The 26442-nt window shown below is 36.5% G+C and overlaps 1 protein-coding gene across 1 annotated transcript; it reads left to right on the top strand.

Moving 5' to 3' along the window:
- The first annotated feature begins 8449 nt into the window (after positions 1 to 8449).
- On the top strand, positions 8450 to 25220 carry LOC102810134 (uncharacterized). The gene is made up of 18 exons (XM_085501330.1): positions 8450 to 8527; positions 8725 to 8761; positions 10928 to 10993; positions 11265 to 11334; positions 11862 to 11905; positions 12391 to 12463; positions 13912 to 13955; positions 15408 to 15471; positions 15858 to 15901; positions 16869 to 16932; positions 17795 to 17838; positions 18832 to 18895; positions 20760 to 20803; positions 21008 to 21145; positions 21300 to 21458; positions 22635 to 22876; positions 23981 to 24267; positions 24998 to 25220. Exons 1-18 carry the CDS (start codon positions 8465 to 8467, stop codon positions 25005 to 25007), a joined length of 1557 nt encoding a protein of 518 aa, XP_085357456.1. The 5' UTR covers positions 8450 to 8464; the 3' UTR covers positions 25008 to 25220.
- Positions 25221 to 26442: the final 1222 nt, after the last annotated feature.

Here is a 26442-nt window from a genome sequence, read left to right as displayed (position 1 = left end):
ATTACAAAATTCCTTCTAATTTTTTTCAAACGAAAATATTAGAACATTTCCCTTCAAACAAACAAAAGGTTGTATATCGCCTTTTTGCACTTATATAAAAACTTTTCTTTCATCCATATCATATCAGTTTATAGCAAGATTTGTATGCTTCTAGAGATGTCGAGTTCCAAGCAGAAACATAGTCATCATGATACACTGCCCTCTTTAAATGACGATCTTGTGTTGTAAAGGTTGGAATTTCTTGTACTGAATTTCTCTTTGCAAATTACGTCTTTCTGATAATGTCAATATCAGTGCAGGCACTTGTTCTTTCACGCATATTCCAATCACCTGTACATGTGTTCCCCGTTGCTCAGGTATATATTTCTATCCATGCCCTAGAAAGCTTGACACACAATGTATGTGTATGGTGTATTGGGAGGACATGTGATTGTCAGGTAGCGACAATTTCTCTCGGTACCAAGTTCAACTTGTTCTGATAGTGTATCCTAACATCAGAAAGTTGATGTCATCTTGCAGTGATTGGCAAATGACGTTCTCATCATATCTGTCTATACCAGTTCCTTGCCATGCTCATGAATTGATTCAATGGTGACCTGTGCAATGTAACTAAACAGTATATTTTAACCTACATGCAAAAAGTTCTGCAAGTTTTATGGTAAAATGAGAACGTGACTATGTTTTGCCTTCGCTGTACTCTTTAGGCTTTCTACTGAATATCTATTCCATACAAGAACTAAGCATCTAACTCTCTGAAAATTTCTTAACTCCTCGAACACTGTTACTAGCGAACATACATCTTTACTGCATATTCTGTGTTATAAATAAACCATGTAAAACATGCATTGTAAAAAGGCATGTAAATCTTCCTACCAGATTGGCAGCGGGTATTCTCAATTTTACCAATCACACTTGATACTTCTTGCGTGACTACTGTACAACGACAAAGGGCTGATGGATTAACAGCTAACCTCACTATCACATTTTATACAGACATTGTCCCATTCTTTGTCAATTGATATTGTTAAGAATTCTTTCTCTGTGTATACACTGTAAAGAGACTAGCAATAAATCCTTGTAGATCAGCTCAATGTTTATTTGGCATAACTGTTTGGTAATGAAGCTGTAATTTCTTGTATGTGTCAGCATCCTTTATTTTATGTTTTGTCATATTACCTCAAACCCTGCAAATAGAAGTGTGCATGGAATCATGTGAAGAAAATGTGTGCATTGCCGTGTGATAACTGTCTGGAAGGACAATTTTAATCTACCAGGTTAGACTGGCAAAGTCGGGACTTCTTTTTTGGTTTACAAAAAAAATATATAATTAATTGTCAATTTAGTCTTTTTAACGTGATCGCGAAAACTAACGTGAAATCCCGACTAGACGCATCTGCAGGCGACCCCCTGCGTTGAAGTGAAAACCGAAGCGGAATCACTCCGGTGATTATGCTAATTAAAAGATGTTGACTAACATTAACAACGAATCAAAGTTCAGCTGTATACGTAATCTCTTATCTGTGTTAATATACGTGACCTTTCACTTCTCAGGTCCCGGCGATTTTGAAAGACTACTTATATACATTGGACATTTAAATCGACTTGTTTTCAGTAAACATGGATGAAAATTTCGCAGTTGCACTTAAAAGGGTTAAAGTATCCATCTCTGCGATCAAATCGAATCAACCTTTAAAAGGTCACGTTTACTTTCACACACCCACTCATGAATAATCATTGACATCATGAATAATTAATATCAGTCAAATGCCCGCAGATGCGTCCAGTCGGGATTTCTCTAATGGTCAGCTTAGTTTTCGCGATCACGCTAAAGAGACTAAAAACAATTAATTATTTCTTTTTGTAAAACAAAAAAGAAGTCCCGACTTTGTCAGTCTACTACCAGGTGTGCTAGTGATTTACATAACAAAGGATGTTTACGATCTAATGACTTGCCTATGTTAGAGAGCTGCTAGCAAGGTCACATTCTGATTGGCTCATGTGGAAATCAGGTGGTGTCCCTGAATCAGGGTCATTTACGGCTATAAATTGGATAGACTGAGGACAGTTGGGTCCAGCATTTCTACTGAGTACTCTGTGTGTTCCTGCTGCGATATTGTGGGACAAGTGATACAAGCTTCAATCATCATTTTGTGAGACTTGTATGAACTGTTCTGCGATCTTGTGCTTTCAACGGTGCTCTCCAGAATAACAGTGTGTCTCTGCAAGCAAGACTCCTTTATTTCTTCATAGTTGTGTTGCAGAAGCCATTGACTGGCACCCATTGGTACATCGTGGAATTGTGGGTTATCACCAATACACACCATTCCCTAGACAATTCCCTATTTTAGTGAATGTGTTCATTGTATTTTGCTGTACTTTGTTTCTTGTAATTATTTTGAGACGTATTAAAGCTTTAACTTGATATTTTGTTGTATGTGTATTTCATTTCCAGTACTATTGTCTTGTCTAACCCATTCTAGCAGTGAAAGAACCCCCTGTCCAGTGTGACCCTCTCAATAGCAATAAGCAGGCCTTACACTGTCACATTTTGGTGTCAGAAGTGAGATTGTGATCCGGACTCAGATTGTGATTCTGATTCGGTTTGGGATTCTGATTCAGTATTGATTCTTATTTTGATTCCCTATCAATTTGGATTCTATTGTCAATAATCCCCGGACTAAATTGACTGTTTCGTAACTGCCTTAGGTCTAGAGAACACGGTGTTGTCAGACCAGCTTGTACTGCATGGTAGACATTAAATCGCTTTATTTAATACTACTAGAACTTGATTTACACCTTTTCAGCATGGATATTGTTATTGAACTTAAAAAGTTAGGTAGAGGATTGGGGTATGAGGGGGAAAAGTTGACTCAGTTTATGAGATTAGAGTGTGAGAAGAGAGAGCGTGAGGAGAGGGATGAGAGGGCAGACACGCGTGAGGCTGAAAGGTTAAGAATTGAACATGAGGCTGAAAGGTTGAAAAATTAACACGAGAAAAAGGACAGAGAACGTGAGGCAATATAGAGAGAACGATATTGTGAAGAGAAAGAAAAAAATGTTGAGGTTGCGTGCAGAAGCTAATGGTCAAAATGGAGGCATAGAACAGTTGGCTCAGTCCATTGTTAGTTCTAAAGGTCCAAAGCTACCATTGTTTGATGAGACTAGAGATGAGATTGATGCATTTATTTTAAGGTTTGGGCGATTTGCTGCAACTCAGAAATGGCTGCGTGGCAGTTGGGTTATGAATCTTAGTGCATTATTGACAGGCAAAGCTTTGTATGTGTTTTCTGCATTGTCTGCAGCAGAGTCCATTTATTACAATGTTGTAAAGGCAGCTTTGTTGAAGCGTTATGATATGAATGAAGAAGGTTATAGAAAAAGATTTACTAGTGTAAGGCAGAAAGTGAAGTAAGCATTTTGCAATTTGCAGCTAGAATAAGTAGTTATTTAGACCGATGGGTAGAGCTGTCAAAATTGATAGGAGCTTTGAAGGTGCTAAGGACTTAGTGATGAGAGATCAGATGATGAGTACTTTTGGTAATGAGTTGTCTATTTTCATAAGTGAAAGGTCACCCAAGTCAGTTAAAGAAATGGCTTACTTAGCTGATAAGTTTAGAGATGCACGTAGACAGTAAAAATAACCAGTTTCAAAGTGTAGTCAGGAAAGTCAGTTCTGGAGCACAGGTCAGAAAGGAAAAGGACAAGGTCGATTTGGCCAGTCTAAGCCAAAATTATATTTGTGGTGATCCAAATCACTCTGCTGTCAGTTGTCCTAAGCATTATAAAAGTTCCAAGGCTCGGGTTAAGTCAGCTGCGATGTTGACATGTGATCAGAATAGTAATGATTCACAGGAAATCAGTGCTACATGTGAAGTTACAGATGCAAGTAGGCATCCATGTTTACAGGGATGGAGTTGAGTTGAAATGTGGCCATGAGCTGCCAATTATTAGTGTTGCCAGTGTGCATCAGTTAATAGTATAGTGAGTGGTATGCCTGTTGTTCAAGGCTTTATTGGCAGTACTAAGGCAGGGGTCTTTCATGACAGTGGGTGTAGTTCAGTTGTAGTACGTAGAGAGTTTGTAGAGGATAGTGTCAATTGACAGGGGAGAGTTGTGCCTGTGATGGATGGTACATGTCGGAAAGCCCAGTAGCTTTATATAGATACACCCTTCTATGTTGGTGAGGTCGAGGCACTGTGTATTAAGACCCCTATGTAGGATCTTATTATTGGTAATATTAGTGGAGCTCGGGAGTCCAAGTATCTTGATATTGGTTGGAAGCTAGGTTTAACCATGAGGTAGGGCTTGGTGAGGTCAGTTCGCCCTCAGGTGGTGAACACTCCTTCAAGTACATGGGACTAGTATGCCCTCTGGTGGTGAAGGTTGTTGTCTTTTGGGTATTAGTGTTCCCTTATGGAATGAAGGTTGTACATCTACTAGTAGTCAGACTAGTGTGCCCTATATGAATGAAAGTCGTTCTCCAGGTGTTGAGATAAAAGAGCCTTCATTTAATGGGAGTGGCTATGAACTCTCCATTGATTCCAGTCAGGATGATACTGTTGATGTTGTACAGGTGGTAAAGACTAGGGCTCAAAAGTTATCTGAGAAAAAGCCCTTACATAGTCTCATAGTTCCTGAGTTTAGGGAGTTGCATAGTAAGATATTAATGGTGGTAGGTAACCTATTACTGTTGATGCAGTACAAGAGGCACATCAGTCTAATTCCACATTACAGCGTGCTGAAAAGTTAGTGAGTACAGGTGAGAAGTTGGTCACAGGTCGTAACAATCGGTTTTTAATGAACAAGGGACTGATGTATAAGGAGTTTCAGTCACCTCATGTTGATAGATGACGTGTGTGTTCCCGGTTAGTGATATCATATTACTATGATCAAGTACTAGCACTTGCTCATGAGTCAGTTATGGCAGGTCATCTGGCTGATAAGAAGACAACAGATGGATTCAGTTTTATTGGCCTGGGATGCATGATGATGTTATTAGGTCATGTGACATATGTCAGAAAAGCAATCCTAAAGGTCGGGTTAGCCAAGTACCATTAAGCGATAGCTATGGATTTCATTAGTCCGATCAGTCCAGCAATTTCATTTCTAGTACTATTGTCTTGTCTACCCTATTCTAGCAGTGAAATAACCCCTTGTCCAGTGTGAGTGAATATTTTTTTTAAATGTCTATTGTTAGATTCTACGTTGTTTAAAAGGTTAATCAAATGTGTAAAGAACATTATTGAAAATCCCTAAAATCACACCAGCAATGTTTTTATGCCACCATGACGCTATGATCACTGTTGTGTCATGTCTTTATGTCCTAGTTCATATATATATTGCATATATTTAGAGTGGTCTATTTAGATGCAATCAGAAAATCAAAATTACTTGGCTTCGTCGATACTGAATACATGACTTAGCAGATATACAATCAAAGTCAGCAGTTAATTCACTTATGGGGGTTACTTATGGCATCTTCTGTTGTGATAATGAATTTTCAATAAAATTGCACCTCCAGTTCACCAAAGTCATTCAAACTAGGAAAATGATGTTGACTGAAGATATTATATGATCTATATGCATTGTTTTAAAACACTATTTGATTTGTAAAATACAGTATGTTACCATATTTGTTCCATATGAAGCATGTAAGCGTTATGTGTATGTTGTGAGTAAAGAAGATTCACAAACACATTGCTTGTACGGTGTGTTGCGATCTCCGGCTGTGATCAACAGGTTTCATATTTACTACAAATGTACTATTGTGGTTCTCTCCCAGATCAGCTCATTTTGTGAGTAACGGAACCAGATTCTTTGAATGGGTTGAATAGTGTACAGAGAAACCGATGTATTTCTGTGTGAGTTTGCTGATACTTATAATGTTGGATTGTGCACTGTTACTGTTTGAAGCATCCTTTTTAAATATTAACTTTCCTAATCTGATGTATGTTCTTTCATGTTCTTTAAAAAAGACTCCGATGAAACGTCAGTACACACAGACGGGACAATCAGCTGGCGTTATCTGGATTTGAGTGGTATGACTTTCTCATAAAGAAACTGTACTATCTTTTTTCTTGAAATTATTTCTCCTGTAAATATCAGCATTTTAGAATAGTATTCCCATACTGATTTCAATGAATATATGTTACCTCTGGCAGTACCTCTTTGAAAGTCGATCATGACATTTCTTGCTCGCCAATCGATCCTCTATTGCCATACTTTACTGTCATTTACTTTAACACTTTAATTGGTATTCTTCTTTTGTTGCTATGACGTGATTTTACACTGCAAATTAAAGTATCAACATCATCAGTGAACCTATGTAAATGTATTGATTCGTTAAAGCAAACAGTCCATTGGTTAATTAGAATCAGGCATTAGATGTTTATTAACTTTTGGTCGGTCTAAAAGTGTTATAATTGAATACAACCATCATTATATATTTATCTCTGTCATGAGCACACTCAATGACATTATGTTCATGAATAGTTGCCTTTGAAATAGGATTCTTCATTTTTGACAGCTTATCTTTCTACGAACCTATGCAGACGATTGAACATTGATATTATACTAAGAGCATATGGCTTGCATCATGCACACAAATATGTCCGCGCATTTCACGATGGCCATATTTTTGTAAGCTGAAAAATGAGAGAACAAATTAATTGATTGAATTGGTTTAATTACTGACTGATTTAATTGATTTTTAGCTCTCAAGTAACAGATGGTAAAATGTCAGCTCAATCTCTGGCTGGGAAAAAGATCTATACAAATTTGTCTGTGATGCAGCTATAACGAGCAATATGACTGGACAATATCTCTAGTATTATTGGAGAGGCACATTCAAATATCTTTTGGAAATGTAGCATCTGGTCATGCGATGGCCGAATTAATGAACCTTGGCTGGCGAATATGGAAGGCAATATATTATAGTTGGTGCCATTTTGAAATTCGAGATGGCTGACCAACAAGTGAAATATCAAGGCGGAAATAACATATATGCAATATACATTCTGAATATTTAACATGCTCCCTCTTTCTCATTCCAGCAACCTGACGAAAAATTGTAATGTATTAAATGGTTATTATCACCACTGTAGTTGTCACATGTGTGGTTGCTGGCATAGACATAGTTTCATATTGACTCGATCAGCCTATCGCAAATTATGTTTACACATGACGCATACTTTGTGAAAAACTACTCAAATATTCACATTACATATTTAATTTGTGATGCTTCTGTATCATCATTCTCAGCTTAGTATGTTCCTCAATGCTTCCTTCTTTCATTGGTTTTAATGAACGATCACACACAGACTTTTCCATTTTGTCTGCATTCTATATGATACTTTGTCCTTGCCATGTGCATGGGTGAATAGGTAACATTCTACAGAGGTTAGAAACATAGACATCAACAGTGCGACATATGTACAGTGTGCTGATTATTTGTTACCAGTAATTGTGTTATACACGTCCTGTCTGTGCTTTATATACAGGGATGAATATCGTATATTTATCCTACTGTTGAAGCTCTTTGTTTTGACAGCATGTTTCCGTTTTGATCTCACTAAATATATATAAAACGTAATGTGTGACAATAAGGGATCATGTGTTGATATAGTTTCTACAGATCTATTCGCCCACCACTGTATGTCTTATATACCATCAAGTTATGAGGGATACAAAGGTATTAAAACATTCATCAACGCGAAGTGGAACACTTATAATCATCTATTTTGGCTGGTGTAGTACAAATGTTGTTTTACAAATAAAACGCCTTAACCTATCACTCTCAATAACATGAACAACCATCTTCTTACAAATTGCATATCGCAGTGACAGAAACTCGGAGTGCATAGATATAGATATAGATATAGATAAAGATATAGATATAGATAAGCAAACCAAAATTGCAATAGCAAGGTACACATTACAGAGTTGGTCCTCGTAACTGTAACAATTTATTGAATGTCAATGGACTTGGTATACCTAATTTAGTATACTGATAATCAATATTGTCTACATTTGTGTACATATCAGTCATAATGTATTCAAAGTATATTCACAATTTATAATATTTATGAATCGACATTCCAAGACGTTGTAGTTTACGTGTGAACGTGATCACGTTGCGATCCTCCGTATTCACACGCTAATATGCAACGTCGCGAAATCGTGATCAATCAATTTGCAATGCAGGAACTTATATCATAAAAAGGTTTGATGCCGTCGCGGGCATAGATATTTATCAAATTAAGTGTTTGGTATAATTAGTGGAAATCTTGATAACCCTTATGTGTGTATATATTTTTATGCAAATATCAAATCAGAAACATGCCTACATTATGCATAGACAAATAATAATGTGTAATAATTATCATCTCACGCTTTGGTCACGTGGGACATTACTTATATAAAGACAGTCCAGACTGCCTGCGTCATCATATTAACCAGACGAATCATGTGTATGTCCGACCACCTACGACTTGTGTTAACATTGCTATGCATTGTTACGCTTATAACAGTAAGTGCTGATTTTTATCTTGTCGTAAATATTACTCAACAATTATCTTCTATTTGTTATTTGTGATTGTTTTTTTTTTTTTATTTAGTGTGATCCGAAACAGTATTAAATGCTTAGTGTATAATATGGGCCATTTTTTATTCTATACGTCGTAATACAACAATGAATGTTCACTTTAGAAATAATATTATCTACAGGCACGTCAAGTAGACAATCATAAAAGAAAGATACAAGGTTGGTATTTTTTTCTTAATTGACTAGCAACGAATCATTCAGAGTTTATGCTCAATTACAGTTTATTTAACAATTGTATTTATTGTTTTAATATATTGGTACGAATATAAGTGTATATGCATTTATCAGACGTATATTATTTACATTTATATAGGCTGTTATTGACACATTTTATGATAAAAAAAGATTGTGTTATTCAGATACATTACAGTGATTTTTTTGAAATAATTGCTGACACTCATTTGCACTATCAATTCTAAAGTTAATTGTAAATGTTTGTTCATATTTTGAACGTCAATCTTATACATTTCTAATGTGCGTCGTTTTGTCACATAATATTTAAACAACGTTACAAACAAATTGACTGTAAAATTACGGATACTGTACAAATGGACGGATTAGATGACAGACAAGTATTGTACTTTGCGTGTCTTTAACATAAATCACAAGGGATGAACGCTTGAAAGGTGTGAATTCTGCGTTATTGTAATTCACTCATCTCTCCTTTGTCACAACGTGTTACCTATTCTATATCATCATGCCCACCGCAACACATATTTCAGTGACGTGCATACATAGATGGGTGACTTTTTTGTTTAATTTTGAACGAGTTATAATATTGATCACATGAATTATTGGACAAAATCAAAATTACACACATGAATTAACTTGCATTGCCTTGCAGATTCAGATGTAATCGGAATTAGTATGGATGCCTTTAATTCATTTATATTCATTGTCGTTAATGGGAAGTTATTTGCGAAGACGATACTTTATACTCGTTAGATGGAACAACAGTGTATTCCAATGTATATATCACAGAGACAAAAAAGTATATGTGTAGATTAAAGTCATATATGAAGTGTCTTTAACGAACACCACAGCCATAGACAAATCATTGATTAATTGCTGTCCTCAATATTCATCCGGTGAATAATTGCTTGTATAAAGAAGCCCACCTATTGTCAACTGTGTGCAAGTATGCAAACAAATTATTCATATATAGAATAACATTATAAAATGTGTACATGTGAAATACGAAACTTGTAGCTAGCGTGAAACCTCTCCTCCGTCAACTACAGTCAGTCTTAAGCCCGCTGAAGAATAGATAGATCAATCATTATCAGAGTTTTTAACCAGTGAAGAAATGTTATATAGTAAGACATTAGGTTTTGTTAATTGTTTTCTATATTGGTCCTTCATTTCTCATATACAAGTGATATACTTATGATGACTGGCAACGTATTATTATTTCATACTACTAATAATTAAAATATCCAGTGGCAGTGATACTCATATAATCTCGAATATTGTTTGAACTGACTGCAGTGGGTTACTAAATGTTAAAATATATTTTCATGTTCAGTATAGTGCGAGTATTTTTATGTTCTCTGAAGTGTTGTTTTCCATGGAGATGTTGCTTGACAATATCATTAAAAGTACTATGTATCGTTATATTTCAAAAAGGATCATTGATCAATCAACAAAAATAGTGAAACAAAAATAGTTTGGCTACGTTCGCCCCAAATCCAAAGTTGGGGCTTAATGCAGCTTCCATCCACCTGTCCGTCATTCTTATGCCAGCATTTTAATCCCTGTGTGTTCCATATGACACAACAGTCTATGGAGTATACGTTATTGTCTTTCACACGTCTCTTCTTTGTGTTTCTCAATATATTACCTGATTAGTACATATCTTTATGCTTCACTGCAACAGCATTATAGTATTACACATAAATAAATAGATGCGTTTACATATCAGACAACGGATGAGACTATAATTATCTGTCAGGATAAAAAACGACAGATGAATTATGGCAAATAGCATCTACGTAAATATGCGAGTATACTATTTAACGTGCTGTGCGGTCAGAATTTATAGGAATTTATGTGTCAAGTTGTAGTATAGTTGAGGTGTAGTTGATTAAACTATTAACATTACTTTATCACATCTAATGACTTTTTTTCATTTAAGTGCAATTACTTACAATGACAAGTACAACTTTCAACGTGATTCTCATCAACTCAATGAAACCAGTGGAATGTTATTGATAATGTTACTGTTTTCTTTTAAGAATAGTGAAATATTAAAAAGGTTTTGTAGTGTAGTGTGCCCTCCCAGTTGAACAACGAACTCTGTACTATCCGTTTTACACTGTTTTGCAGGTTTTATGCATCCCGGGACGCAATTTCTTAGTCACTTTTTGAAACTGTCGAAGACAGAAACCAAACGTGAGTACAGCTGTATACGACAATCTCCATCGGATATCTGTTATGACAACAACGTTACCAGGCTCGACTTAAATTTGTATTAATGAATATATTTCATTTGTACCTTTTGGCGCTTGAAATATATCTTTAACATTTAATTAAGCTATACATTCGTTGGTACCGTTGCGTGTGTCTATATCGATCTTAGTGGAGCGCAACGACTGTGCTGTCTTGAAGACGAATTCGATATTATCTGCTTCTTAAGTACATCTAAATGTGATTGTATATTCAGGAGGTGGAACTGACTGTGATGGTCATGCTAGTGGTTCAGTATATTCAGCGGGTGATGAGTGTAACACTTGGTGAGTTTAGTACAACAAATATGTTACGAATTGTTTCTTGTTGTAAGTGAGAAGTAATTCAATCCATATGTCAAGGTTACTCTCGAAAACAACGTGTCTCACTTGCATTGGCAAATCAAATATTTTGTTTATAACATGACCTTGACGTATTGAGTCTATGTGTTACCTCCATTTGGGTTTACTATTCATTTAGATTAAAATATTCTACTCTTAACTGACTGATTTCACCACCTGGAACATTTTGCAAGGAAATGCAAACAACTGTTCTTTACAACTTTGTGTGTTAATACTAGTTTTTTTTAAACATTTTTTTTGCGTCATAATGAACAAGTACACTGCTTCTGTATACAAGTATGACACGTTTAGATTTTGAAATATTGAAACATTCATTTATATTATGTAATATTAATATTTATTTATTGTCACTTTTTTCTGATATTGCACGAAGGTTACTTTACGGGTACCCACACAAGGTTGTTTAGTCAATATGATCATTACAGCCTTCATCTGTTTTTGTTTCACTTCAGCTATTGCTATAATGGAGCAGAAACGTGTACACAATTAGAATGTGGTAAGTATAGCAGTATTCCTTTATAGTTCATGTCAGGTTACTTTTTAAGCAGGATTTTTTTTCAAATAGCTATGAAGATTGTGACAAATGATGTAGTAATTGTTGAAGCATAGTTTACATAATTTCGTCAACACTAATTGTCCACTCTTTACAGCAAGAATATTAATTATTTTTTCCAAGCCTATGGGAATATATTTTCCCAGCCTCGTACGCTATAACGGGACATTTAGTAGATATGCAATGGTTTTGAAAGTAACTTAGAATTCTCTATTATAGACTAAATGAGACTTTTTCTGACCACTGTTTTGTTGATAGCCTTTGCTTGTTTTGCGACATGTAAAAACTGAGACAAGTTAACCTTTCACTATTTCAATGACTTCAAGGCTGCATCTGTTGAGATCAAATACCTTAGGTTGATTTGATTATGCATTATATCATTTATTCGTGTTTAAATTTTGATTGCAATTTCTTTATGGATTGTTTAGTTTCAGTCGGAATGGATTGCAATGGTCACCCGAGCGGTTCAAAATATCCACAAGGCGATGACTGTAACACTTGGTAAGCATGGCATAATAAACAATACAGACTTGTGAATTGGATTTATCTGAAAAATCAGTTTAGACATTTTCGAGTATTTGTCAAATATAAAATCTGTTAAGGAGTTATTTTTGACACGATGCGTTATTGGAAACTTCATGACGGTATGTTGTTTGCATCTCAAATAACGTTACATTCTCTCCGTCATCGCGTCCACTCTTGCTGCGAAATATCAAACCATGATATTTGCAAACACGAGAAGCAGAGAAAAGGGAAGTACTATTTGAGGGTTAAAAACAAGTTTCGTGATTTCGTGGTTAATGTAGTATGAATCTTTTTCCATGTTTGTGTTGTATCTATGTTCTCCTATTTTATGCGCATATTAAGAGATATTGCTGTGGAATAGCATTATTTAAAACAAAATAGCCACTAGTCGTTCATTTTGAATACATCTATATATATATAATATATGAATATATAAAATTGTCAAGTCAAAACATGCCAGAGATCTAGAACCACATTCATTAAAACAAAATGACCACCAGTCAGCCATTTTGAATCAGATTTGAAAAATAAAATGACGTGCATCAAGTTTGACGAAATCCATTCATAAACAACCAAGATTCGGTTCCACATTTTTTTAGCACAAAAATAGCCGTCACTTGACCATTTTGAATCAGATAGTCAAACAAATATATCTGTACATCTATGACATGATCTATGATCAATATATAAAGTTTGAAAATAATCAGTCAAAGCATGTCACAGATATGGCACTAGAACTGCATTCATTAAAACAAAACGGCCGTCAGTCGACCATTTTGAAATTGATCTGATGTCTAATGTATGCACCAAAATTGAACGAAATGCTTGATTTTGATACCTTTTCAGCACAAAAATGGTCGCCATTCAGCCATCTTGAATCAGATCGTGAAACAAATTGATGTACATTTGTATAATATTATGTATGACGGATGTATGTGTGAAGTTTAATCAGTCCAGGCGTGTCTAAGGTATAGGTCCGGACGCACGGACGCACAGAGGTTACACCATAAGTCCTCAATTTCGGACTGTGTCAGAACGGGGACTAATAAAGTAGCTTAGACATCGACACGCTTCCCATTTCCAATCAGTGGAGCTTGGATATGCGTATTAATCCGACATGTCTATCTCTAGTACCCGTGACGGCAAAATAAGTAATCTGCAATAATAACTATATCAATTATGTCAAAAGTGACGTCCACAGCATATGGATTTCAACTTATATGTTATTTGTTATTATTATTCTATTATCCACCAATAGAAACCTAGGCGTTGGTAATTGTGATCAAAATAATATAGAAATACAATATGAATACAATCAACATTATAAACCAAACTATCGCTCGTTACCTGATACCTCGAGAAAGACTTACACAAAAACGGTGATTATATTCAGTGCAAAATGTTTTTTTTATTATTATTTTCAGCATGTGCAACGATGGGATCGAACAATGTACATTCTTTGTTTGTGGTATGTATACAATGATACATACCCATTGGACTGAGCATTATTGGTCGAACTACAAATGTAGCAATGTTTGTCATTATCAATTAATTAGTGTTTGCTTAATCATATCAAATTGATTTTTGCCAAAACTTTTTTTTATTTTATGAATATATAAAACAGTTTTGTTAATTTTAGTTGGCTTCCTTATGTTCCTAGCAATAACATTTAAATTAAAAAAACAAATATGTGTACTATTTTCACTTTCCAAACATAGGTTCAAGCCCGGAATTAATTGTTCAGATAAAAGTGCAGATTTCGATTCGCTCTATGTGTAGATTTCCATTCGCTCTATGTGTAGATTTCCATCCGCTCTAAGTGTAGATTTCAATTCGCTCTAAGTGTAGATTTCCACTCGCTCTAAGTGTAGATTTCCATTCGCTCAAGGTGTAGATTTCCATTCGCCCTAAAGTGTAGATTTCCACGCGCTCTAAGTGTAGATTTCCATTCGCTCTAAGTGTAGATTTCCACTCGCTCTATGTGTAGATTTCCATTCGCTCTAAGTGTAGATTTCCATGCGCTCTATGTGTAGATTTCCATTCGCTCTAAGTGTAGATTTCCATGCGCTCTATGTGTAGATTTTCATTCGCTCTAAGTGTAGATTTCAATTCGCTCTAAGTGTAGATTTCCATGCGCTCTATGTGTAGATTTCCATTCGCTCTAAGTGTAGATTTCCATGCGCTCTATGTGTAGATTTCCATTCGCTCTATGTGTAGATTTCCATTCGCTCTAAGTGTAGATTTCCATGCGCTCTAAGTGTAGATTTCCACTCGCTCTAAGTGTAGATTTCCACTCGCTCTAAGTGTAGATTTCCATTCGCTCAAGGTGTAGATTTCCATTCGCCCTAAGTGTAGATTTCCACGCGCTCTAAGTGTAGATTTCCATTCGCTCTAAGTGTAGATTTCCACTCGCTCTATGTGTAGATTTCCATTCGCTCTAAGTGTAGATTTCCATGCGCTCTATGTGTAGATTTTCATTCGCTCTAAGTGTAGATTTCAATTCGCTCTAAGTGTAGATTTCAATTCGCTCTAAGTGTAGATTTCCACTCGCTCTATGTGTAGATTTCCATTCGCTCAAGGTGTAGATTTCCATTCGCCCTAAGTGTAGATTTCCACGCGCTCTAAGTGTAGATTTCCATTCGCTCTAAGTGTAGATTTCCATGCGCTCTATGTGTAGATTTTCATTCGCTCTAAGTGTAGATTTCAATTCGCTCTATGTATAGATTTCCATTCGCTCCAAGTGTAGATTTCGATTCGCTCTAAGTGTAGATTTCGATTCGTTCTAAACAAACGATTGATAATAATGTGATTTAGCGATGTATTGTGTATGTATGGACGTATGTATGCTTGCCATTCGTTATATCATATCGAATCAGTTGCAGAAAAGGAAAACAAAAAAATGTTAATGCACATTTCACAGGCAGTGGTTGTAATGGTCACGCTGATGGTACAACATATCCAGCAGATGATGGATGCAATACTTGGTAAGATGTATATTACATACAATAGGACACTGCTATCTAGTTAGATTATGATTTAGCGGAGAATAAGTCAGCGTAGGAACTTTTATTGAAATTGAAATTATGTCATATTTTACTAAATGATCTCGGACGTAATTAATGTGAATTTCGTGGTGCAATTCGTCAACCGATTAATAACATGAAAGAAATAAATGACAATGGCCAACAGATCACTAGAACTATAACACCCGATTTGAATCACGTTTATACAGTATGTGACACTTAACATAATGGTAAACATAGGTGTACATTTCATTTCGGTAAAGCTCGAAATACTTATCGGTTATACGTGAATAGTGATGGTGATTATATCGTATGGTAATTCCAGAATATTTTGTTTTTGTTTTTAGTTTTTGTTATAGTGGGACAGAGACATGCACGTTGTTGGCGTGTGGTAAGTATCTCGATGCGACTGTGGTGTTTTATTACACCTGGTATATATGCGCAACTTCTGCTGGAGAAGGTCTTTCAATAGATTTGGCCATATTTCGGCAAAGTCCAAACCCCACAACGCTCAGCATTATTCTATTGGGTATAGGGTAGATATTTCCAGACCATTCACCTAGTCGGAGCATTTAGATATTTCTAATACTTTGTATTCTTTCTTATTGACTAACTACTTGTTGTTGTTGTTGTTGTTGTTGTTGTTGTTGTTGTTGTTGTTGTTGCTGTTGTTGTTGTTGTTGTTGTTGTTGTTTTCATACAAAAAAACGATTGCTTATTCGTAAACACCATTGCTTAAGAAAAACGCAATTTGAATGCATGTGTCGTGTTCAATATACTCATAGAACTGACAGTGTGTTGTATTATGTTTTCAGTTGCTTTTCTGTTTTCTTTAATCGGTTATGTATTGGAAATTAGTTGAATTTGACCCTATTACTTCCAGTTCTGATGTAAATAGCTTAAATGATTATATACATGAATCAGTGAGTGAATTTGACTTTTCATTCAGCTGTGTATATTTGACAACACGAATAAGCCCAGGGTAGTAGATATCCAGTGTGAAAATGTAAAAGGAGTTTTAGTAACCAAGCGAAGGTGTCGATTTTTACATGGGTCGAGCAATCTCTAATATAATGAGCTGTCATTGTTGTGTGGGTAATGAACGTCGCTTAATATGCACATGGCTGCGATTATGACCATTAAATATGAAAATAAACTCACTTTTTTCACATTTTTAAACATAATTTATGATCAGATTTAATTGTTGAGCTAATACGAAATGTTGATAAATATGTTATGTCTTTGAGGTCTCATTTCTCATTGATTTGACTATGGTTTGGTACTCACTTGTCACTTATTATATTCTGTAATGTAATATCAAATCAACTGCAAATATTAAATATTAATATTTTTCACAGGCAGTGATTGTAACGGTCATGCTGAAGGTACATCATATCCAGCAGGCGACAACTGTAACACGTGGTAGGAATGATATTGTTGTAACACATTATTTTTCGTGTTAATTTGGTTGCAGCGTCGAGAATACGGCAGAGAAAAAAGTTTCGTTGATATAATATATACTGACAAAGTCGAGTACACGGAGGAGAATGCCTTCATTAAAAACTCACAACCGAGGACAAAATACTAGTAGTCTAACCTGTTTTCAACATGGAACCGCTTATGCGCACTATGGGCGTTGTGTTTTTTTGTTGTTTTTTTTTTGGTGTTTAGCATCGACAGTGGTTGACGTCTTGTGTATTAACTCCCGTGGCGCCTGTGAATAATGCTGCCATCGGGCTAAGGCATAGTCATAAATAAAAAACAAACAAACGCGTTTTCAGGTTCGCGACGTACATGCAACACAGACTGATTCGTTTTTCTGTTTTTTAATTGTCTATTATATGCAGTTCATTGAAACGCAATGCTGCTATAAAATAAACGCAGATCACGATCCGTAACTGTGCATTTGTATATAATAGTTTGGTTGTAAATTGTCACCGGCCTTGTATCAGTACTAAGAAAAAAATAGTTGCTATATATATTTATATTTGTGTGAGACATGCGCAGTCATCACAATAGTATTGCTTTAAAAAGTATGATATAAATGACTGGGGTAGAAATGACACGTCTCCAGGCTGTTGGTGATATTATTAATAGCACACGTTACCAACAGTTTAGCGTTCAATTTTCAATTTTGAGTCGTACCTTTTGCGTTTTATCAAACTCTTGGCCGTGTAGAGCGGCAATGTTAACTTATTCAAGAAGCGATTAGTCTATTGCTCAAGGTTTAATAAAGTGGGGATGATTCTCGAATAGTTATTGCAAATATTTTCTGTTTGTTTAGTTTTTGCCATAATGGGATAGAGAAATGTACGATTCTGCACTGTGGTAAGTATGTCACACAGCACACATTTTAAAACTATAAAAGTTAAAATTGACGCAATCGTCACGACGCGTTGTGTTCGACATGCGCCCTTATTGGATGTATACATTGCGTGTAAAATATGAATTTCGAGCGCATGTAGTCGACTATAGATATCTATGAAAGTGGACATTCTATTTTTTCGTATAATCGTATTCAGCATGCTCTCGTATCCAGTGATATCAGACTAGTTTCAGTCACGTTGATTATTTTTTTATTTTTCTATAACGGGTTAACTATTTGAAATATGGTGGTGACTGAAAGAGACCAGTGTGACCAGGGCAATATTTTTGTCGCGATTTTTTATTTTTCTTGATTTTGGCCAATAATTGTTTCTGCATGCATTACATTTCGCAATTACGTCACCATGTTTGGAAAAGGTTTTTCTCTTAATTATTTATAATAAAAAGGAAAATAATCATCCCAATTAAAAGTAGTTTGCCGCTGCATTGTTAAAGCGATATACGTGTACTTTTTTTATAGACGTATTTATGTTTTTACTTGGGGAAACATCTAGCTTATTGGCAAATATCACAGTATCCTAAAATGTATGCTTAAAAACAATTAGCTTCATGCCTCGTACAATTAAACTCACCGGTTTGACGAGGTGTATGATATGTTTATCGATCACTTGTTTATTTCTTTTGGACTAGCACATTATTCGCACGGATTTAGATTTGGAAATTTCGGTCGATATAATTCTTTCGTTCTTAATTGACGGGAAAATTTACAAAATGTTAAAGCGTCAGATGGCCGTTGTGTGTCATTGTTTATAAACAAGCGTCTACACATGAGCCTTTGCGTTTTTAGCGTGTGTTGTTATCGTCGCTTGGAACTCAATTCCCTCGCGTGCGCAGGTGACGACCCTCCCTCTTTAAATGTCACATATTAAGGATCCAGTTCATCTGGTATGTATTTGATAGAAACAATTCTCAATTACTATATTTGTGTGTTTACAGGCGGAGACTGTAACGGACACCCTGATGGTTCGTCATATCCGGCAAGTGATGGATGCAACACTTGGTGAGCACATTATCATATGTAATACTAGTATATTATTAAAGCGCCACAGTCGATCGTCGCGTGTTTGCATTTCATGTAAACTAATATTTTTACACGCGTAGTTTACGTCGCTATGGGGCTCATATCGACAACGACGCGGTGCGACGACTGCTTATGTCCGGGAACATCGATGTGGCTGGTCAGAATCATCTTCGACAGACAAGGTTCATTTATCCAGCCATTGCCTCACCAGTACACCTTGGCAGACCGTATATAGCAAACGTGTATTCAAGTGCGCCCTCTCTGGCAATACTTGAGACATTTCCTTCAACACATTGTCCAGTCAAATTGCTCGTTACAGCTGCATCACGTACACAAGTTTACAGGCTAGAGATTGAGCTGACATATCTGTTACATGAGGGCTAAAAATCCAACTGATTAGATCTTTTTTTTTATTAATTTGTTTCCCCATTTGACACTACACTAAAGAAACACAGCTACGGCATACGACCATCTTGAAATGCACGGTAATATTCGTGTGTATGATGCAAGCTATATGCTCTGCTTATATATGAACATAGATTTTCAACCGTCGCTCGTCAGAAAACATAGCAACTGTATGTCTCCGTGGTAAGAACTACGAACTGATTAGACTTTGGGAATGACTTTAATATTTTGCACAGACCGACCTTTATTCGACTAGACCACATACCGAAGACAATCCTGGTAAGTGGGAACTTTGGAAAGGCCGCCAATTCTTCAAGTTCGCGACGGCAACACAAAGCTACATTATATTTATAACCACATGTTACGCCAACCGTGATTGGTCGCATGCTTTAGAGGCTCCTCCAATCAGATCTATGGATTTACCGAGGTAAAATACGCGACTTATAAGTGCAATCCCGCACGGGTTCATTGGAGAGTTTGTTTACATCGAGCTCGTGAAACGGCGCGATTCGAATGATAGGTCAGAATACGTTTTTATGGAACTTGAAACCGAGATGTGATCTTGCATTTATTGTGGCGTTTGTGTAATTTAGCAGTAACATCTGTTCTCAATGTGCGTTGAAGTCTATACGTCTTTGTTATTTCAATGTTAGGTTTGAGTTATTAATATCGATGAGGTAAGCGAGTTAACATCTGATATATGCAATTAACCGATGTGCAAGCTGTCCTCTACTTGATTATAGATCTCGTCGAGAACAAGAAGGCGGCGAGAGTTGAGGAGAAGCACTAGTTGAAGGGCGAAAAACAAGTCTCGTTGGTTGTCTCGCGGCCATCGTGATCTCGCTGGTATTCGCATATAAGATCTTTTCGTTGATAAGAAACAACATGCAGCCAAAATGAATGACGAATGCGCAAAATGTTTAAAGCGGGGGAGTCGTCACCTGCGCATGCGTCAGATGGCCATATTGTGTCATTGTTTACAAACAAGCGTCTACCCATGAGCCTTTGTGTTTTAGCGTATTTTGTTATCGTCGATGATTGGGACTCAATTCCCGCGCGTGCGCAGGTGACAACCTTCCTGTTTTAATTAGGAACAGATATCCGAGTGATATTTCCCTGTCTTCAGGGTGTTCGCCACTAAGAATAACATAACCTGGTTGATCGCATCAAAGCAGTCACTGCTAGGCAGTAATACATTGTACATACCAAGCAGCCGACATTCGAACGATAATTTTTGCCATTATATCTAAATTTAAGTAACTATGTGCTGATAAGACAACTTTAAGCTTGGAAATTAAATAACGATATACATATATAAATAAGAGCAACATTGCCACTTTATTTTTGTATTCATGTTTTGCAATCGGCGATATTATCCTGGTTGTTGATTCTTCCTAAGCAATATGTTTCTTTCACCGATATTTTCTATTCTTTTTAGCTACTGCAAAGATGGAATCGAGACATGTACTCTGTTATCGTGTTGTGAGTATTTCATCGTGTATAGATATACCTCTTTATGTGATTTTTGAACTCTGTCATTGAGATTACAGTTAGACCCGATATTTTTCTTTGTTACTAAACAATGCAGATTTAAAGGGGTACGTGTTGAAAACTTTGAACGAGCGAGTTATCGATTTACTAAACAAAGGTTAACCGCCAGAGAATAAAACCGGTTTCATTTTATAGCTCCAACACCCGGTACATGTCCCACTCCGACTGCTATTGGAACCTGTGATCTACTTTGCTCTGTCGATGGAGAATGTGATGCAACTGAGAAATGTTGCAGTAATGGATGTGGTCGCGTTTGTATGGAACCTATTCCAGGTAGTTTAGGCGATGTATTACGATTATACACACAATTATAAAATAGTCTGTATTGTATCAAAATCTCGATTCTATTTTGGGTAGGTATGACATAACTCCGCACGTTTAATACTCTATAGTTCTCATTATGCGATGATATTATTTTTTTAAACAGACGTTGAATGTCCTCCTGGTGTTCCTATTGTTGCGTGTTTTGCCGATCCTTGCTCAGTCACAAAGTGTCCATTGTTTCCAAACGCACAATGTATTTCCAACTTTTGTGGTGGATGTAATGCTGATTTCTATGTCGATGGCAAACCTGTGGATTGTACAGGCAAGTTGAACAATTGATTAAATTAAATCAATAAGCTCAGATTGAATGAAAACTCCCTGAAATACATACCTAGTAAATTAAAGTTGTATCAAGGGAAAATTCTTGTACTCTCGGGGTTCTCCACACTTGTCGGGGGGGGGGAACTCGTCTCGTCTCTATATCTCGTCCCCTTGAGGTACGGGATCGGGGAAGTCACTTATACTTTACAGTCAAATAAGGCACACACAACGAAATACGTTTCAGCTCTCGTCTTAGTCGGTCAATCGAGCGCTCTATAAGACACGGCGCCCTGGGGAAAAATCCCCAAGACTATCGCAAGGCTGAACCAAGTCTCTCTTAGACTGCATCAAGGCTCGCCCCAAGACTCTCCAGGACTTGACTCGACTGCCCAGGACTGCGTCTATCGTGGAGTACTCTTCAAGACCAACTCAAAACTCTCTTTATTCATTTTCAAAACTCTAACCAATTACAAAGCAGTAAAAGACTCTAGGGCGTAACCTTCAATCATAAAGCCAATCACACTAAGCATTGAATACGTCATATCTTTTGATTAATCGTTCACTACATTAATAACTATGAATACCAACTGTCAGAATCGCGACGGTTATCTCGTAATTAGTTCCAAATCACTGAGCCAAGTTCCGTCCAAAACTTCAAATAGGTCTAAACGATGACAGACATAACACAGCAATTCAGCAAATAATCAGCTAATTAAGTCGGTCAACAGATACGCAAAAACAAATTCATGACAGTTGCAAGCTGTGTTCCGACACATAAACTGTTTTATTATAACCCCTTGATTCATTTCAGCGTTAAATTTTAAGTTACATTACGTGGAATATAAAGATATAGAGACAATTTAAAATAGTTACACAAACGTAATAACGTTCTTATACAGACCATTCATTCACAGTCACTCTCTTAGTAGAGTGACTGAGATTCATTCAATATTGAACTTATATATTCATAAATAATGAAACTATAATATATTTCTATTCATATCAGCTTCTTTGTTACTTTTGGCCGTGGTTGTAATATTTTCCCAACAATACGATATGGTATTCGTAATTCAATGAATTGTTCATGAATTTCAAATAATACTATATATCCACACGCATTCAGTATAAATATATTTAAGCGTGTATTCAAATTAATGCACGTCTTGTAATTATGTAGACACTGGTGTATCTGGTGATCCTCACATGACGACATTTGATGGAAGAAAATATAGTTTTCAGGGGCTATGCTGGTATACTCTATTCAAGGACTGTTTACATCCTAATCCTGATTTTGAAGTTACAACTATGTTTGAGCCCAGAGATGATAGTAGTGCTGAACATGTCAAGACGAGAACCGTGTCTATTAACATTACTGTTGGAAACGAATATGCCATCGTCAATGGACTTGACGTTATTACCGTAAGTTGATAGCAGATATTACGATTTAGGTACAAAATGGTTTAGTTATATTGTCAACAGTGTGAAACGACACACTATCAGCTATTGTTAATGTGCCCTCAACGTTTACTTGTTAGACCTTTTTCTACAGGGACTAACTTGTTAATTTTAGTGAAGAATTGAAATACAATGTATATATAAACTTTCAATTTCCTTCTATTATAGTCTGTTTCCTATTTAGCTTGCCTAAGGCCGGCCCATTTTTGTTTGTTTGTTAAATGAACAATTTTAAAATTTGGTTCGTGCTTTCACACAGTAAAAACGTCATTACTTAGGCCGGCCTGAAGCGTCACAGGAATGTAAATTTGTCAGAAGTGTTCAGCATGTCAGTGCTCGTTGTTTCTGTGTTATGTATCTTAAATCTTCCCTGAGCTCCTCGAACCTATTTGGGTCGTGGATGGCGGGCACCAACGAACTGTCCAATTTGAAAAGGGATATACTAGTAGTTAGCTTTGAATTGCGACAGTGACGAGACGAAAGGTTTTGAGACTGCGCAACAAAGACTCAGTTTTGAAGAAAAAAACAATGTCAATTATCACGCAAGTGATTCCAATGTCTTGGAAATAAGCCTTTCAAACCCATGGTCAAATGACGGTCTTGACGCCATGGGACATACTATCCTTGGGATACCTTTCGACTTCTGTTAACATTTCAAAATTGATACGTAATAACTATTTTACTACCAATGTCACTTTGAGGCTTGTAAGAAAGAACCGCCTAGAAAAAAGAGATCTTTAATCACACGTGTCTGAACTCACGTTACAATCGCGTGTGACATGTGCGAGACTTACCGATTCGAATTGTCTTTCTACATGATTTCGTCACAACATTCTCCGTACCTGTTGTCTAATTAAAACTAAATCAGTGGACAAGCTTTTAATTAAAGCGGGGGAATCGTCACCTGCTCATGCATCAGATGACCATAGCGTGTCATTGTTTACATACAAGCGGCTACCCATGAGCCTTTGCGGTTTTAGCGTGTGTTATTATTGTTGCTTGGGACTCGATTCTCGCGCGTGCGCAGGTGACGACCCTCCCGCTTTAAGGTTATTGTCTAATAAACAGGGAAAAGCCGAAGGACATGGGACCGCAGCACAAGCAATCTATGTTCAGCATGAAGATAAAAAAAACAAGCTGAGCTTTATCTCCATGGATACCAAGTTTACTCTGAATTGGACGGTCAAGAAGCACATCTTGAGTGTTTCCTTCACTGGGTCTGCCTACAAAAACAAACTGTGTGGGCTGCTGGGAAATGCTGATGGTGATACTCGTAATGACTTCCAAACACCGGATGGCGCTGTTGTACGCGATGCTGTTGAGTTTGGAGAAAGCTGGAAAGTGAAGGAAAAAAAGTAAGTCAGTTGTATATGTGATTTAAACCATGTAAATTTCTGGTGTTGATTATTGTGAACATGTTACAAATGTGATGATGTGCCCTCCTGTTTTGGTATGTAAATTTAAGTTGAAAATATGAATTTCGATTTATGTATCATTAAAGGGTGGTAGTCGTCGCGCCACGCATGCGCGAGATATATGGGTCTCATATAAACAAATATGGCGACTTTGGATGTTGCGCAGGCAGAAACAAACTGAGACGTTACCAAGCTTTAATCAGCTATTTTTGGGTGATTGGAAGGTATCGAAAGAGTCACCGGTAATTATTGCAAGTCACGCCCAGAGAAAATCTCATACTTGTGATTTCCATTAGAAGAGCGCATTGGATTCTGGAAAAATCAATGTTTATCAACACAAGTGTCACACATGCGCAGCGTGACGACTACCGCGCTTTAAACCACATTTATACTGCGGCTGTACGTCTGGAGTAATGGTTAATTAATTTACTGTAAATGTATTATAAACAGATAATGTCTTCAAAATGAAATTACCCTTTACAATTCAAAAAGTCTTTATAAGCACTTCTGAGTTCTATGAAGAGTTAGCATTTGATGTTGATACGTGTATTTGTTGTGTTTATAGTTGTACTAATTACCAGTACACGTTTTTATAACATCTGTAGGCAATATAAATACGTGCCATACATGTGTACATTATCATTATTTGTGAAATTTGTTTATCTTGCAGATGTGACTAAGGCAATAGAAATTAATTTGCGGATTTAAAACGTTCAACTGGTAGTATGTAATTTATCACTTTATTGGACATGGATAAAAGGACGCATATGTTGGTGGTGGTTGTCATTAGAAGTAGAACACAGCAGTCTACGGGAAGGAATGTCAGCAAAATACGTAGCGTGTAGTTCAGAAAACTGTTTAGCGCAAGGAAATAAATGAATACCTTAGCTCTTTGTTCTGAGCCATAGTGATAATATGAGGTTATTACGAGGGTACCGCAAAAAATGTTGAAGGGCGTCCCCTGAAAATCCAGCTGAAACCTTTTGTGTCAGCTAAATTTGCCCCTTAAAATGAATGCAGAAAACGGCGTTTTAGGGGGTCTAGATTTCAGATCTAGCCCTCTCATGCATAATTTCGTGCCGTCGCCTCTGGTAAATTGTAGATCAAAAGTACACCCACCAAGGTTTGAATAGCTAAAACAAGCGCCAAAGTACGTGTTTCGCAAAATAATTATGGATATTCTATCAATGTCACGATGTAATCCCTCCGCGGCACGGTATTTCTCTTCAATCGGTCATCTTACATTTTTAAAATGCTAAATACCCGGATGATAACGTATTCTGTGATGGTACTACTGAGTTATTGAGTTTCCTTTTCTACTGGATTTATGGCACATTTGGAAAAGTGTGTTTTCAATATCTACACACTTCCGATGGCATATTTAACAATAGACGACTCAACATCGACATTTTATCTGATATTATCGGAAATTATCGGCCCTGGGGGACTTGGAAGATGGCGCCAATAACATTCTCTGTCAGATCTAATAGAATCCATTTATCCGGCAACTTTGTCACTCCATCGAATAGTAATGTCTATTAAATCTAATATATTACATCTAATAGAAATTGTTAGATTTATCAACGGAGGTCCCATACAATATATAAATATTATCGATAAAACATACGATACTATTATCCGATAATGGTAAAGTACAGTCCCTCTAGAGTAATGATAGAGTAACTGTATTAAAAGGTACAATGTCGCGTCTTCCTCGCCCAAAGCTAACTGAAAATATAGTTCACAACTGTGGAAGTAACAAGTAAAATATAGCATACGGCAACGAATGAAGTTGCATCGGACTAAAGAATAAAGACGTCTCCAGGCTGTGAATGCGTCTGTTACCCGACTGTCGCCTTATGTCCGTTTATCTCCGGGCTTAGAGACATTACGGTTTTACTTCGGTGGAGCTGAAATGGTTGTCATATACTATATTGACTCAGTGTTACTTGAAGTGCCATGAACTATGTATCACCTGGCTTGTTCCGAGTTCAACTACGTTCCAAGTTTCAACATTGATTCTAGCATTGGAGATAATAAGAAACCCTCAATTATTCTACTCATAAGCTACTAATGTCAACAGAGATGAAAACCTAGTGCCATGTAGTCACGTTA

Source organism: Saccoglossus kowalevskii, chromosome 7, assembly GCF_978046115.1.
Source record: "Saccoglossus kowalevskii chromosome 7, keSacKowa6.1, whole genome shotgun sequence".
NCBI classification, from domain to species: Eukaryota; Metazoa; Hemichordata; class Enteropneusta; family Harrimaniidae; genus Saccoglossus; species Saccoglossus kowalevskii.
This window is presented reverse-complemented; position numbering and strand designations above follow the sequence as displayed.

Excerpts from the sequence above, each read along its gene's own strand:
- LOC102810134 (XM_085501330.1), top strand. The coding sequence starts at position 8,465 with ATGTGTATGTCCGACCACCTACGACTTGTGTTAACATTGCTATGCATT. Across the intron at positions 10,994-11,264 it reads GTCGAAGACAGAAACCAAAC|GAGGTGGAACTGACTGTGAT; the intron begins GTGAGTACAGCT and ends TTGTATATTCAG. Across the intron at positions 22,877-23,980 it reads ATGGACTTGACGTTATTACC|GGAAAAGCCGAAGGACATGG; the intron begins GTAAGTTGATAG and ends TCTAATAAACAG.